Source organism: Engystomops pustulosus, chromosome 3 (assembly GCF_040894005.1).
Source record: "Engystomops pustulosus chromosome 3, aEngPut4.maternal, whole genome shotgun sequence".
Lineage (NCBI taxonomy): Eukaryota > Metazoa > Chordata > Amphibia > Anura > Leptodactylidae > Engystomops > Engystomops pustulosus.
In genome coordinates, this window is record NC_092413.1 from 81,172,870 (window position 1) to 81,189,205 (window position 16,336).

The window sequence follows — 16,336 nt, forward strand, 5'->3', positions numbered from 1 at the left end:
AATGTTAATATTCTATGTTGATGGTTAAGATTACCTTTTTTATGTATTTCTTTGCTAATATGTCTTGTAGTGATTTCTGCATTGACAAGTTATACATTCTGGTATGTTTTATCACAGGAGCTGACAAATGGATCTATGGTTAGGATAACTATTCCAGATGTTGCCACCTCTGAGCTTGGTAAGTTCATCCAATTTTTGCATGATTCATTTTTTTTTGTACAAATGTATATAAAGCACAAGCGAATAAGTTTATACTTGATGATCCCAACGTGAAAACTGTATTTAAGATGCTGAAAAGCATAGACCGCTGTACCGTCCAGCAAAAAAAAAAAAAAGTTAAAAAAACGGGCTGATGAACTCCTGAAAATCCCATTACATTTGTCATTTAGAAACCAAATGCTTGTTGTGCCGAAAGGAGCAAACCCTCCTTTGTTGATGATCAGCTACAACCTACCGTATATACTCGAGTATAAGCCGAGTTTTTCAGCACAAAAATTGTGCTGAAAAACACAAACTCGGCTTATACCCGAGTCAAACTAAATCCGACACCAAAAAAAAGAAAAAAACAATCAAAACTCACCTTTCCGGCGGCCCCCCTCGGGTCTTCTGTGTGATCCGGCAGTCAGCGGCAGGTCCGTGTGATGTCACAGGTACTGACATCAGCCGCCGCCGCTGCAATAGTGTCGTGTGAGCCGGCAGCCGGCACACACTGTGATGTCAGCGGCTGCGGCTGACGTCAGCGCTGTGCGCGGCACGTACCTGCCGCTGACTGCTGGATCACACAGAAGACCCGAGGGGGGCGCCAGAAAGGTGAGTTTTGATTATTTATTTTTTTACATCAATGGGGCGGGGGTCCGGCTCCATAACGGGGCACAGGGGCAGGCTATTGACCGGGGCACAGGGGCTGGCGGGCTATTGACCGGGGCACATGGGCTGGAAGGTTATATTTCCCGGGGCCCAGCAGGTGGTATACTGGGGCACAGGGGCTGGCAGGCTGTATACTGGGGCACAGGGGCTGGCAGGCTGTATACTGGGGCACAGGGGCTGGCAGGCTATATACTGGGGCACAGGGGCTGGCAGGCTATATACTGGGGCACAGGGGCTTGCAGGCTATATACTGGGGCACAGGGGCTTGCAGGCTATATACTGGGGCACAGGGGCTGGCAGGCTGTATACTGGGGCAAGGGCTGGCAGGGTATATACTACTGGGGGCTACTGGCTATATAATGGGGGGCTGCTGGCTATATACGTCTGGGGGCTTGCTCGCTATATACTTTGGGGAAGGGGCTGTGACCAATGCTGGCTATATACTGGGGGACTGCTGGTTATATACTTCTGGGGGCTTGCTCGCTATATACTTGGGGGAAGGGGCTGTGAACAATGCATTTCCCACCCTCGGCTTATACTCGAGTCAATAGGTTTTACCAGGTTTTTGTGGTAAAATTAGGGGTCTCGGCTTATACTCGGGTCGGCTTATACTCGAGTATATACGGTACTTTTCTGTCTATGGAAAAATAACCTCTTGCAGGACCAATTTATGTGAACACTGTTTGTTGAACACAAATGTTTAGGAAATGGTCAGAAGTGTTCACAAACACCTTTGTTTATTTTTACAGTGAAAAAGTGTCTTCAAGCCATTAAATACATCTTACCAAAAGAAGTGGCTGTTCAGATGCTTGTGAAGTGGTACAATTGCCACAACGCACCAGGGGGGCCCAGTAACCACTCTGAATGGAGCCTGTTTGTTACCTGCCTTATGAATATGATGGGGTACAACACCGACAAACTGTCCTGGACTCACAATGTAAGTGTGTGAAGCTGTTTGCATGAATGACCTTTTAATACATGTATATATTTAATATACCTCACTCCTATTGTTCCATATGACTGTTTGTACTCTGTAATGTAATATTATATTTGTATATGTCCCCTATGATTTGTAAAGCCCTACAGAATATGATGGCGCTATATAAATAAAGATTATTTTTATTATACTACATGTAGTTCTTGAATGGTAAACATTGCGGTGGCTTTACATTTAAAGGCAATCTGTGATCAGATTTTTCAACAACTACCAGATTTTCTACCCGACTACTAGCCCCCAGTTATATCCTGTTGAGATGTGTTGGCAGAGCAGGGATTAAGTCATCAGGGTAATATCATCATGTGTCCATATATGGGCTCTACATCTCCTAGGGCAGCGGTGGCGAACCTATGGCACGGGTGCCAGAATCGGCACTCAGAGCCCTTTCGGCACCTGGTCCACAGCCCCAGCACACAGTGATATTTTGATACTTCCTTTGCTACTTGGGACTGTAGGAAGAGGGAGAATAAGAAGACAGGGCTGAATTATCTTTGCAGGACTTCCAGCTGGCCCCACGATTGTTCCATCTTTCTACTGTGTTGCTGTTTTCAGGAGGCCAATATGATTGAAAGTTGTTGAACAGGGAGCAATAAGTTACTGATTTAATTATTGGTTGGCACCTAAATAAGAGGGGTTTGGGTTGCAGTTGGGCACTCGGCCACTAAAAGGTTCGCCATCACTGTCCTAGGGCTTCCCCAGAGCAGACACTGCGCAGGAAATCCTTTTGAGTGATGTGTCGGGTTATCGGCAGAGCAGGGACCATGTCACCAGGGAGATATCACTGTCCATATATCTGTCCATATATGGTGTCTACACCTCCCAGGGCTTCCCCAGACACAAGGTGTCTATTTAATTCAATTAAATAATTTTTTTGCCCAGCCTGGGATTTGAATCCACAACCTCCACACTCCACCTCCCATGGAGAGACAGAGGCTTAGTGGTTATCGATGGGAGGATTTTGTGTAACTAAGAGCGTCACTGTGACACAGGCTCCATGCACTGGTATATGGAGAGGGATCTTCTCAGAGATTATTTTTATTGAGATTATTATTATTATTGGGATGATTATTTATTATTGTGGAGATTATAATATTTTAAACATATAATACAATTAAATGATTAAAAGACAAAAATAAGGGGTCATTCAGATGGCGTGCCCGCTGCTCATCTGCAAAAAATGCGCACCATATTGTATTCTTTTTTTTTTTCTTTTAAAGTTCGTACGCCAACAATTTTTTTGCGGATCCAATGACTTCTATGGATGTGCATGGTCTGCATGCTGAAATTTTTTTCTCACTGTCTGCACATCCGTGAAAAAAATGGACATGTGAAAAGACCCATAGGCCCGTTTGCCATCCGCAAAAAAAGGATGGCACACGGACATCAAAAACGCCCGTCTAGAGCCCTAAATTGTACTATTTAGTATAGTATTTTATATTAACATTACCTGGATAACCTTTACAATACATATACTTGACTGACATAAAGCACTAAAGGTTCTGGTGACCATTACTGATCGCATGTGTTTCAAAGGAAATGCAAATGCAATCAGACTGAGCCCTGCCCCCAGATCGGTATCGGGTGACGCAATACTTTTCTGGATATCGTTTTACGCTGAAAATTCTGATATTGGTACAACCCTATAAGAGATGCCACTTGGAATGTACAGTGAAAGACGTAAAAACAGAGCCCCCAAGAAAATGGTGCAAATGCAGCTCCTTGTCAATTTTACCGCATTTTGAATTGTATTCCCAGTAAACGGCATGGAATATAAAATACCGTCACTAAGAAGTACAACTTGTTATGCAGAAAACAAGCCCTCGCACAGCTCTATACACAGAAAAATGAAAACGTTATTGATTATTGAAATTCTCTGGGATAAGGGTTTGTGGTACCTGAGGCCACATTCTCACATGGCATTTTGGTTGCGTTTGGAAACGCAATCCAAAGGCTCCACTCGTGATAACCTATTTTGTTAAAATTGTGTTTCCAATGCAAAGTTAAAGCAATTTTACCTCAACATTCGATCGTAGGTGAAGCCTTTGTATTCTGTTTCAAAACGCAACCAAAATGCCACCTGTGAACAAGGGCTCTATAAACACGCCATGGCACCTCCTTCCCTTCGGTGCTTTGCCATGTGCCCTGACAATGGGATATATCCACATATGATATCCAAAAATATGGGGCTGGTCATTGCGATATGAGAAGCAGGTCTTATATTGTGTCATTTACCATTTCAGCTGGACTTTGAAGGCTCATTGTCACCTGTGATCGCGCCAAAGAAGGCCCGACCATCTGAAACAGGATCTGATGAGGTAAAACTCTTATAAACAAAAACCTATAGTTTACTAAATTACAACGCTGTAATGTACAAAACGAAGGCCAAGCTTGGCATGTATTTTCTTATGCATGCATTTGTTCATATACATTTCTAGGACTGGGAGTACCTGATACATTCAGACTATCACAGAAATATCGAGTTTCATGTGTTTGCCAAAGCATTGCAACTGGAACCTGTTGAAGTTCCCATTTCTAAGGATGATAATCAACAAGCGTTTAATCTGGACTCTACAGCTCTTCTCTTCAGTCATATCCCAGCCATATTCTATGTGCTTCATCTCACCTATGAAGAACTTAAACTGAACACATTGATGAGAGATGGCATCCGTTCCCTGGTTACCCTGCTCCTGCAGCTGGCAAGGTGTTTAGTAGTACTGTACACAATGCAATCCTTGGGCTGAAATGGCCAATTCAGGGAAGTCACATTCACAGGCCCCTCATTTTGGCAGTCTGTGCACCCCCCTCACCTGTGCAGCACCCTCAGCATGAATGAACCAGGTGGTCATTTCCACCACCCCCATCATTTTGTGTATGCCATAAATGTCATATATATATATATATATATATATATATATATATATATATACATATATATATATATATATATATATATATATATATATATATACATATATATATCTATGGCAGTCCTTATCTGTTTGTCTATTTAACTTATCCATATGCATAGAGATTATAGACATATATATCACTGTGGGGAGATCACACCAATGTGTTGCTTGTGTTTTTAGGGATCTGAAGTTGCCATATTACACAGATTTTTACTTCCGAGACTATCCAGCTCTCATCAGGAACTCCGAGCAGACATGCTGCATGGAGCCAAGTAAGATATAGACCTTCCATACCGTTCTATAGTAAAGTGATTGCGAGATGGATTTTATTTGTTGGCTATATACCTGCCCTGACTGCTAGGAGGATTTGTAAACAAATAGGATAATTGTTGTATGTATGTGCATGATTCTCTTTTGACCTTATCCCCTCAACCTCTTAATGGCAAACGCTATTACTGTGTGGTGTTAATACTTAAAGGGGTATTTCCACGTAGACAAGATTCTTAAATATTCTCAGGATAACATAATAACACATTCTCTAATTCAATGATATTAACAAGAATACAGCATTTGACAGATATAAGTCCAACCTGTCTTTATCAGTCCTGGTGTACACAATTTCAGTTGCCCCTAGACACGACCCTGTGACTTCTGACTTGGGGTCAGGGAAGCCATCATTCTTTTCTGTCTGACACTGCATGAGCTGAGCTCCTCTCTGCCTCTAGACCCGCCCCCACTGCATTCCAGGATGGAGTTTACAGACATTCACTTCCTACTGCCATGTACACAACACATTGTAAGGAGAGAGAAGCTGCAAGCTACAGGCAGATAAGTTCTTTATCACGGGGCGGGGGGAGAGGCACAGGAGTGCCTCTCCATAGTGTGAGAGCAGGTACATAGCAGTGTTGACAGAGTGTCATTGTGTGTAATATACATATGGATCTCATCATCCCATCTCTGACACATAGAAAGAGACATGAGACAGATTAGTTCAGAAGTGTATATAAACCTTGTGCCCTGATAATCTGACCACATGGTCAGCACACAGAACTAGTTGGTTCATAATGTATCTGCTTAGAGAGTCCCCGCCCACACTCGGGAATTTTACATTGACCATCACTGAGTGAGAAGAGCTGAAACGGCAATAAAAATGATAAAAATTGAAAAATAAGGTGTTAAAAATTATCTTTATTGTGTAAACATCACTAGGTGATGGAAAAACCCCTTTAAGGCTTTATAGACATAACTCACCGGCTAAGGAATACCGTATATACTCGAGTATAAGCCAACCCGTGTATAAGCCGAGGCCCCTAATTTTACCACAAAAAAACTGGGAAAACCTATGGACTCGAGTATAAGCCAGGGGTGGGAAATGCTTTAGTCACAGCCTATATATAGCCTGCCAGCCTCTGCCCCAGTGTATATAGCCCCCCACCCCACCGTCGTGCAGCCAATTGATTAAAAAAAATTTGTAAAACTCACCTTTCTGGCGGCCCCCACGGGTGCACACACAATACCAGCGGCTTCGGTTGACGTTAGATCATGTCACATCGCACGGACCTGCCGCCACTGCCGGATGAATTGTACAGAAGACCTACGGGGGCCGTCAGAAAGGTGAGTTTTGATTTGTTTGTTTTTTACTGGAGTAAAAGCCGAGTTTGGGTTTTTCAGCACATTTTTGTGTTGAAAAAACTAGGCTTATACTCGAGTATATAAGGTAACCCCTGTGATCAGTGCTGGCATCTGCAAAGAAAGACGCCAAAGTATGAGATAGTATATGATGTCCCATATTTATGGCACAGGATATGGCATTACAAAGTATTAAAATGTAACATAAACAATATAAATTTAGGATCTCTGCTACCCAAAGAATAAAGGTAGCATTTGGACTCCACAACTGCATTACCGCATTTCCTTGCGTTGTATTGCATTGGGATTTTTTTCCCCATCTTTCCAGTACATATAAAATATGAAATTCTGACATCAGGAAGTATTATTGGTTCCACTGATAACAAGACTTCATAAACGCAAAAATGAAAAAAGGGTTTCAGCATTAAGTAGTAAAATATTTTAGCATTAAGCTGCTTTTATATAGAACCTAGACATCCGTTTAAAGCTTTTGGGTGAAAAATGTAATATTACAAAAAAAAATTCTTTGATATGACATGGGGAACTTAAAAACCCCTAAAACCCAGTCCCAGGTATGTCTACTACTTTTCATGTCTAATATTACTGCTGTTGGTTGGGCTATTATTGTTAGGTTCTGAATTAATAGAACAGCATTATCCTGCATTTATAATCTGAAAAGTAACATAGTTCTCAATTCCTTGTTAGTCAGCATAACACTAGTTTCAGTTTTTCAGGGCTATTTTTTTACCACTGAAGAGCATAGTTTTTTTATTTTGTGTATAGGTAAAGAGCTGTAAATTTGTATGTAAAGCTTCTAATCCTTTCTCTATTTCTTTTCATCCCTTGTGCTTATGCAGCTCAGATTGGCTTTATGAGTTACCCATCATTTTTCACTTCGGATCCACCAAGTATCTATCAGTGGCTGAGCTCGTGTCTAAAAGGAGAGAAACTGACACCTTATCCATTCCTCCCTGGGATATGTGATCGGAGCAAGCTTGTAGTGCTGGTAAAAAAAAAAAAATTAATGATGATTTATGAATTTCCTTTTTTTTCGCCGATCACAGTGTTTTAGTATTTGCTGAATGTTTGGGTAAACATTTTATTATATTAATGATAATAATTATGGTTTTCTGAGCATAAATCCATCTCTTTTCATCTTCTGAGATTGTTATTGCTCCCATCCATTGGTTAGGGAACAAGGTTCAGATTGGTTCTCCAGTTCCCCACTCCCATGGGATTGATGGAGTGCTGTCCTCTATTTATATTGTATTTATCTATATTTTTACCACTTTTGATTTGTGTCTTATTTGTTGTAGAGTTTTGCGTTGTATATTATTGGTGATGAAAATGCTGTTGCAAATGGGACGTCAAAATACCTGTCTAAAATAACAGCAGGTAAAAGCGCATACATTGCTAATAGTATCCATGTCACATAACCCAGCTATAATAGAATCATTTTGTCTTCTAGGGCAGAGAAAGCAACAGCTGGAAGAGAACAAAAGGTAAAAACTTAAAAGCTTGTGTTTCCTATATTTGCTTTTAAAATGGTTCACATTCTGTTCATTTTATCACTGTAGGTATAGCTTAAAGCCCACTCCAACTGTGTCAAGTCTTTCAGAAAAGCTGGTGGTTTGGATGACTGACATAGGTGAGCAACGCTAAACATAGGAATAAAAGTAAAACTTTCAGTTTTCTTAAATTCTAAATATGTGTATTTGAACCCATTTTATATGTAAGTACTTCCACACAAGCTGATTGTGTAGAGACATACAGTTTCACACGGGGTGCTCATGAGGACTGAAACCTTGGGAGGTCCATTCACAAGAACAGTGGTGATTTCAGTGTGTTCCCCAACTGGGGTTAAGTGCTTTGATCAGCAGAACATATGGGGGAGGGTTGTGTCTGGATAAGCGTTGCTAGTAGAAAATTCTGTATAACTGTGAGCTAAAAGGAGCAATAGCCTGTAATGTAGCGTATATACTCAAGTGTAGGCCCAGTTTTTTACTCTGGTGTATAAAAAAAATTATTACTCATCCTCTGGCACTGACTTCTAGTGTCCTCCTCTTCCTGCAGCACCTCTTCGGTTTCCCCGCAATGCAAGTCTATGTGATCTGCCAGCACTGGGGGGGGGCACTGTGCTGGACATTTTTATTAAGGGGGGGCACTGTGCTGGACATTTTTATTAAGGGGGGGCACTGTGCTGGACATTTTTATTAAGGGGGGGCACTCTGCTGGACATCATTATTAAGGGGGGGCACTCTGCTGGACATTTTTATTAAGGGGGGGGCACTCTGCTGGACATTTTTATTAAGGGGGGGCACTCTGCTGGACATTTTTATTAAGGGGGGGCACTCTGCTGGACATTTTTATTAAGGGGGGGCACTCTGCTGGACATTTTTATTAAGGGGGGGCACTCTGCTGGACATTTTTATTAAGGGGGGGCACTCTGCTGGACATTTTTATTAAGGGGGGGCACTCTGCTGGACATTTTTATTAAGGGGGGGCACTCTGCTGGACATTTTTATTAAGGGGGGGCACTCTGCTGGACATTTTTATTAAGGGGGGGCACTCTGCTGGACATTTTTATTAAGGGGGGGCACTCTGCTGGACATTTTTATTAAGGGGGGGCACTCTGCTGGACATTTTTATTAAGGGGGGGCACTCTGCTGGACATTTTTATTAAGGGGGAGCACTCTGCTGGACATTTTTATTAAGGGGGGGCACTCTGCTGGACATTTTTATTAAGGGGGGGCACTCTGCTGGACATTTTTATTAAGGGGGGGCACTCTGCTGGACATTTTTATTAAGGGGGGGCACTCTGCTGGACATTTTTATTAAGGGGGGGCACTCTGCTGGACATTTTTATTAAGGGGGGGCACTCTGCTGGACATTTTTATTAAGGGGGGGCACTCTGCTGGACATTTTATTAAACAGCAGCTACAACGTATCCCACCTTAGGCTTATACTCAAGTCAATACGTTTTACCAATTTTATAAGGTAATCTGTGAGAGAAAATAGGGCATGAGGAGCAGTCTGTGAGAGAGTTGGTGGTTTGGGGAGCAGTCTGTGTTTTCTAAAACTACTACTGTGTAGGGTACAAAAGATTGACACCATTTGAGACGCAAAGGTTTTATTTTTACAGGGTTTGGTTCTGTGATGTCATATCTGGTTTCTATTTTTAGTTTTAACAAAATATTATTGATCAAAAAGGTGCCTTACAATAGAACCAGAGAAACATAATCCCCTCGCGGGGGGAAGTATAACACAGTCTCATCGGATACATAGCCAGTACTGTATCATTTGAGCATCTGTTTTCTATTTTTGAAGGTTTTTCTCTACAAGATTTGGAGTCCCTTCCTTTTGGCGTTGCACTTCCTATTAGACACGCCATCTATCAGTGTCGTCAAGAACCTGCCTCTGACTGGCCAAAAGCTGTCTGCTTTCTCATTGGACGCCAAGATCTTTCCAAACAAGCCTGTCAAGGGAACTTTCTGCAAGCCAAATCTGTGAGTACTTTCGGGTTTGGAGAACCACATTCTTCTCCAGGAAGCATTTGTAATATTGTCAGGAATACCAGAAGACAGAGATTTGCCCTTGTTAAATGGAATGGATTTCACTTGGCATAAATGTTTTGGTTCTTCAAAACTTGGTTCTCTAACTCCTTAACCCCTTAACGACTTGGCCCTTTTTAGTTTTTTCACTTCCATTTTCACCACCTTCAAAAATCTATAACTTTTTTTATTTTTCCACATAAAGTGCTGTGTGATGGCTAATTTTTCGCCTAACAAATTGCACTTCATAGTGATGGTATTAATTATTCTATGTCGTGTACTGGGAAGCCGGGAAAAAATTCCAAATGGCTTGAAAATGGTGAAAAACCGCATTTGCGACGTTTTCTTGTGGGCTTGGATTTTACGGCTTTCACTGTGCGCCACAAATGACGTCTACTTTATTCTTTGGGTCGGTCCGATCATGGAGATAACAAATTTGTATAGGTGTTATAAACTTATGTGTATAGAAAAATTTTTTTGAAAAAAATTAAAACCTTGTGTACGAATAAAAAATCGCCATCTTCTGATACTAATAACTTTGGCGTACGGCGTTGTGTAAGGTGTCATTTTTTTTTTAGAAGAACTGACTTTTTCATTGCTAGTATTTTGAGGACTGTTTAACCTTTTGATCACTTTTTGTTGCTTTTTATAATATGTTGCAAAAAGGCGAAAAAGTGGCATTTTGGCGCTATTTTCCTTTTACAGGTTCAACGCCCGGAATAACTGTTAATAACTGTCATTTTTTGGACATGTATACATGACATGGAGCTTTAAGGAGTTAAAAAGGAGGCCCTAGAGCAGTGATGGCGAACCTTTTAGAGACCGAGTGCCCAAACTACAACAAAGACCCGCTTATTTATCGCAAAGTGCCAACACAGAAATTCAATTTGTGATTTATACTCCCTTCTCTGTCACAGTTTTCATTGATACCAGCCCCTGAGGACACCAATAAAGCAGAACAAAGTCCCAAGTAGAGCTGTCACTTTAAAATATCTCTGTGCACAGCAAGTCCTGGGCTGTCTGGGACTGCAGGAAGATACCTGGAGTCATCTCTGGTGATGGCCTGAGTGCCCACAGAAAGGGCTCCGAGTGCCACCTCTGGCACCAGTTCCATAGGTTAGCCATCACTGCCCTAGAGAATAGTAAATTTAGTTTTTGCACAATATTTAAACGAAATTTAATAAAGAAAAATTACAACATCCATCAATTTAAAGACAATTTGCAATCAAGCATCATAAACCAAGACCCTTACTCGCAGACCCTCCCCCACAAGCTGCTCTTGTACTTTAGCATAATTTTAAAAGTAAGGAGGCAATGAATAAGAAATATACAAAAATTGTCACAATGCCTGGATCTATGAGTAGGTGTCCCTGGGAGTTTGGAACCAAGAAACCCACTGATCAGCTATTTCTGTCTTCCAAAATGAACACAGATGAGCCTCATGTACAGATCTCTTCTATCTATAGGAAGCAGAATTGCAGCTGATCTCCTACAGACCTGGAAATCCTTGTTAAAATCTTTCCTTAAAATCTTTTTTTTCTTTGTTTACAATCCCAAATGATCAGTCCTTGCACTTTTTCTCAGTCATTTACGGCTCAGGTGCCATCTGCAGAAGTTCCACCTGCAGGGGAGGCAGAAGAAGATGATGATGGAATGAATGACTTGAACCAAGAGGTGATGTCTTTGATCTGGAGTGAAGACCTTAGAGTGCAGGAAGTGCGGAGACTTCTTCAGAGTTCCCATCCTGTGCGTGTTAATGTTGTTCAGATGCCAGAAGTGAGCGATCATGAGTACATTGAAGAGAAAGAGAACAGGTAACAGTGAAAATGTCACTATTGAAATAGGATCTTTCTCCATAAACTAAAACTCTGTGCATTCTGTGTTTCTCCAAAGATTTCAGCATTTTTTTTCTCCGCCCTCAAATTCCCTAGCATTTACTGTTTTCTTGGTTTTTTATGCTAATTAGGCTCTATAGATATGTGGACCATTCTAGGCTACAGCAGTTGGACATACAAACCTGACAGAGTAATTAGCCTATTTGGTGTAAAAACAGGGATAGATACAAAATATTGCACTGGTGGAATGACAGATGTGGTGAACAAGTTATCATATACATGACTATTTCTTGTAGACTGCTCCAGCTGTGTCAGAGGACCATGGCCTTACCTGTAGGCCGGGGGATGTTCACTTTATTTTCCCACCATCCAGTTCCTACAGAACCACTTCCCATTCCGAAACTGAACCTAACAGGTTGGTCTCTGGTATACTGTTTTGGTTTAGTTTTTTGTGCGTAGAGTATGTATTGTTGGAAATCTTTCACTGTTATAAATGTGTCTATATAGAGCAAGATACAGATTGATGTTCAGTCTGCTCAGCTACTAATGCTCTCTAATACCCTGCCTGAAAGGTGTTTTGTAAAATCTGCTTAGCTACTCCTGTGCCATAACATGCTGATTTCAGGTGGAATAGAATGCAAGGTGCGATTATCCTCAGATCCTCTTGCTCTATAATGCACTGCTTGCAGATTGGATACAGAAGTTACTTGGACACTTTGTATATATTCAATAACTTTTTAAACCTAATGGTTTTAATAATTTTTTTTTTATAATGAACAGGCCGAGCACCACCTAGAAACACAACGGTAGATCTCAATAGTGGAAACATTGACGTACCACCGAATATGGCATGTTGGGCCAGTTTTCACAATGGTGTGGCTGCAGGCTTGAAAATTGCCCCTGCATCTCAGATAGACTCTGCATGGATTGTTTACAATAAACCTAAGAATGCAGAGCTAGCCAATGAGTATGCTGGATTTCTTATGGCATTGGGTTTAAATGGGCACCTCACCAAGCTGGCAACATTGAACATCCATGACTATTTGACAAAGGTATGACTACTGTGGTTAGATTTCTTATTTGCATTATTAGTTGTGAGCCCTATATATATTTATATCTTAATCAAACTTGTAGAGTACTTCATGACATTACATGCCACTGTATGCAACTGCACTTTTCAGCATTCGTTATAGCTTTGGACATTCTATTTAAGGTGTATTCAGATGAACGTTTGCGGGACAGATATCTGTCTGGCCTGATATATGTGCCCTATAGGTGTCTATGGCGTCAAATCTTGATACAGTGAGCATAACGAGTGCTCACCGTATCGTGCCATGGCCATAAAAAAGAAATGGCGTGCTCTATCTTTGGCTGTAAGAACGGCCGTGCGGCTTTATTTTCTATGGAGAAGGGAGGGGCGAGCAGCGCTCATCCCTCCTCCTTTCCAGTGTGCCCGTTCAGCCGTAACCATACGTTCGTGTGTATACACCCTTACAGTTTGATTGTGACTTCTAGTAATGACACTTTAATAATCTGTATTTTATTGTCTGTCCCAAAAGGGTCATGAGATGACAAGCATTGGATTGCTACTTGGGGTTTCAGCAGCTAAGCTTGGTACCATGGACATTTCTATTACGCGGCTTCTTAGCATTCATATCCCAGCTCTCTTACCTCCCACATCCACTGAGCTGGATGTGCCACATAATGTGCAAGTGGCTGCTGTGATTGGTATTGGTATGGTCTACCAGGGAACGGCACACCGACATATTGCAGAAGTTTTACTGGCCGAAATAGGTAAATTGTGCACAATATAGCTAATATATATGTATATAAAAAAATTTGTATACACACACAATATTTATATTAGATGTGTCTGTGCAAAAAGCAGTGGGTGGCCTCTGCAGGTGCCATCAATGGATGTCTGTTAGCTATGTCTAATAGGTAGGCATCAATGGCATTCATAGACAGTGAATGAAAGTACCAGAAATCCTCACAATAATCACAATATAGTTTTTGTTGTGTACACTATCTGTATGAATATAAATTAATAGATGGTAACAGTAAGACACACTTTCACATGAAGGCCAAGCCTTACTAAAACCAAGGATTCAGCAGTACATCAAATCACATTACCAAACTGTTCTTGGGGTGAGAGCAAGTACTTTTTGAATTTTGGCTGTGCAGACTTTCTTCCTCATATTGAACGTTTAGATTACTTTATCCCCTATTCTCAGGATAGTAGATAACTTAAATAGTTGGTACAACCCCTTTAAACTTCATTTTTAAAAATATACCCAACTTGGTCCTGTCAACCAAAAGTGATGATCTAACATACTTTGTGCAGATGATGGTTGAATCATTCACTAATATCGGGTCTTGTGGTGTCATTTCTTCTGGTTTTATAGGACTCAAAGTCCAATGCTGAAACCAGAGTATATTTACTCCAGTCATCCAGCCGGGCCTCCATTAGGACTGCATTTAAATAGACATCTTGTTTATGTTTGTCCGCTTAGAAACCCCATTTATATTTAAACCCATAACAGTATATCTGAATTATCTTTAGGTCGGCCCCCAGGACCTGAAATGGAGTACTGCACTGATCGAGAGTCTTATTCACTGGCAGCTGGCCTGGCATTGGGTATGGTCTGTCTTGGGGTAAGCTGCTTAAGTTGATGCTTTGCTATATATATTATATTGTCACTAGCTTAGCTTTGTATGAATAAATATTACAATGGAATTCAATGTAATTTACCATATTTTTCGTACTATAAGGCGCACAAGAAATCCTTTTGCACCTTTTATATATGAACTGTACTTACAGACAACAGATGCCTTGAACTTTGTACCCTTTTAGTGTTTTTATTGTATTTTTTTGTCTTGTTTTGATTAATAAAATTTATATTTGTACATTGGTCCAGTATATGCATCTATCTTTTCTGGTGTTTGTTATACAGATGCCTTGAACTGTGCACAGATCTGCACGTGCTGGTCATTCTTCCTTATAATCAGGTGCGCCTTATAATCTGGTGCACCTTATATATGAACCTAGACGTTTTAACAGGCATTTATTGTTGGTGCGCCTTATAGTCAGAAAAATACGGTATCTCATCAGTGCAAAGTGCTTCTTTCTCCACTTACTTTGCTCCTCACATGCTATCACTCTTCCTGATAAAATTAATTTCACAATGAAGTTTTATGGAGAAGGAGGGGGAAAGGGCTTATGCACAACCACCCTTTCCCTCCCCACCAGTTCAAAGAGAACCATAAACGGAAATACTGGACTGGAGAAATCACTAAGGGTTTGTTACCCAAATGGTAGGGTGCAAGCCCCAGCATCCCTGTCCTTGGTTTGTGCCAGTATTGCAGCTCAGTTCTATAGAAATGAATAGAGCTTAGTCTGTATAAAACAGTAGCACTTTGCATGTACATTCGGAATAACAGTTTTTTGCCATTATATAATTTCTATTATTGTAAATGGTTGGACGTATTGGACATTGAAATGAATGTGGCCATAGGTAACCCGTACAAAAACAGTACGGTGCGGGTAGCATACGTCCGTTCTCATACATTTGTGTGAATGCAGCCTTATACGGCTGTGCTGCCCCACCTACACTTTCTTTTGGATTAGGTACGAACCAGGGTAAGGTGTGGCACCATTCGTTTTTGTAAGAAGCGGACGTGTTTTTTCAGAACACCCCCCCCCCCTCCTTTATGTAAAGCTTGTTTTAACCCCTTAACGCTCTGCGCCGTAGCTCTACGGCGCAGAGGTATAAGGGATGTATGAAGAGGGCTCACGGGCTGAGTCCTCTTCATACAGAGGTGGGGGTTTTTGCATTTTGCACAAAACCCCCACCGCTAATAACCGCGGTCGGTGCTTGCACCGATCGCGGCTATTAACCCTCTAAACGCCGCCGGCAAAGTCGCCGGCGGCGTTTAAAAGACGGTTAACATGGTAGCCTCGGGTCTTCTTTTGACACGAGGCTACATAGCTTATGCAGGTTCGTTACAATGAGCCAGTGGCTCATTGTAATGTATGACCTGCAAAAATGCCATATATTGCAATACAGAAGTATTGCAGTATATGGTAGGAGCGATCTGACCATCTAGGGTTAATGTACCCTAGATGGTCTAAAAAATAGTGCAAAAAAAAAGAAAAAAAAATGTTTAAAAAATAAAAAAAAATTAATAAAATATTAAAAGTTCAAATCACCCCCTTTCCCTAGAACGGATATAAAACATAACAAACAGTAAAAATCACAGACATATTAGGTATCGCCGCGTCCCAAAATGCCCGATCTATAAAAAAAAAAAAAAAGGGTTACGGGCGGCGGTGACCTCCGAGGCGGGAAATGGAGCCCAAATGTCCGAAATGCGACTTTTACACCTTTTTACATAACATAAAAAATGAAATAAAAAATGATCAAAATGTCGCACAGACCTCAAAATGGTAGCAATGAAAACTTCGCCTCATTTCGCAAAAAATGACCCCTCACACATCTCCGTGCGCCAAAGTATGAAAAAGTTATTAGCGTCAGAAGATGGCAAAAA

At 41.1% G+C, this 16,336-nt stretch overlaps 1 protein-coding gene across 1 annotated transcript in view; it reads left to right on the forward strand.

Annotated features, from left to right (window-relative positions):
• ANAPC1 (anaphase promoting complex subunit 1) overlaps positions 1–16,336 on the forward strand; it is a 69,478-nt gene that overhangs the window by 21,310 nt on the left and 31,832 nt on the right. The window contains exons 15-29 of the mRNA XM_072141216.1: positions 118–178; positions 1,617–1,804; positions 4,105–4,179; positions 4,300–4,565; positions 4,954–5,045; positions 7,260–7,408; positions 7,719–7,797; positions 7,871–7,904; positions 7,980–8,050; positions 9,730–9,908; positions 11,538–11,767; positions 12,085–12,203; positions 12,569–12,840; positions 13,348–13,582; positions 14,352–14,443. Coding sequence (XP_071997317.1) covers positions 118–178; positions 1,617–1,804; positions 4,105–4,179; positions 4,300–4,565; positions 4,954–5,045; positions 7,260–7,408; positions 7,719–7,797; positions 7,871–7,904; positions 7,980–8,050; positions 9,730–9,908; positions 11,538–11,767; positions 12,085–12,203; positions 12,569–12,840; positions 13,348–13,582; positions 14,352–14,443 — 2,142 coding nt within the window. The remainder of the gene's footprint in view (positions 1–117; positions 179–1,616; positions 1,805–4,104; positions 4,180–4,299; positions 4,566–4,953; positions 5,046–7,259; positions 7,409–7,718; positions 7,798–7,870; positions 7,905–7,979; positions 8,051–9,729; positions 9,909–11,537; positions 11,768–12,084; positions 12,204–12,568; positions 12,841–13,347; positions 13,583–14,351; positions 14,444–16,336) is intronic.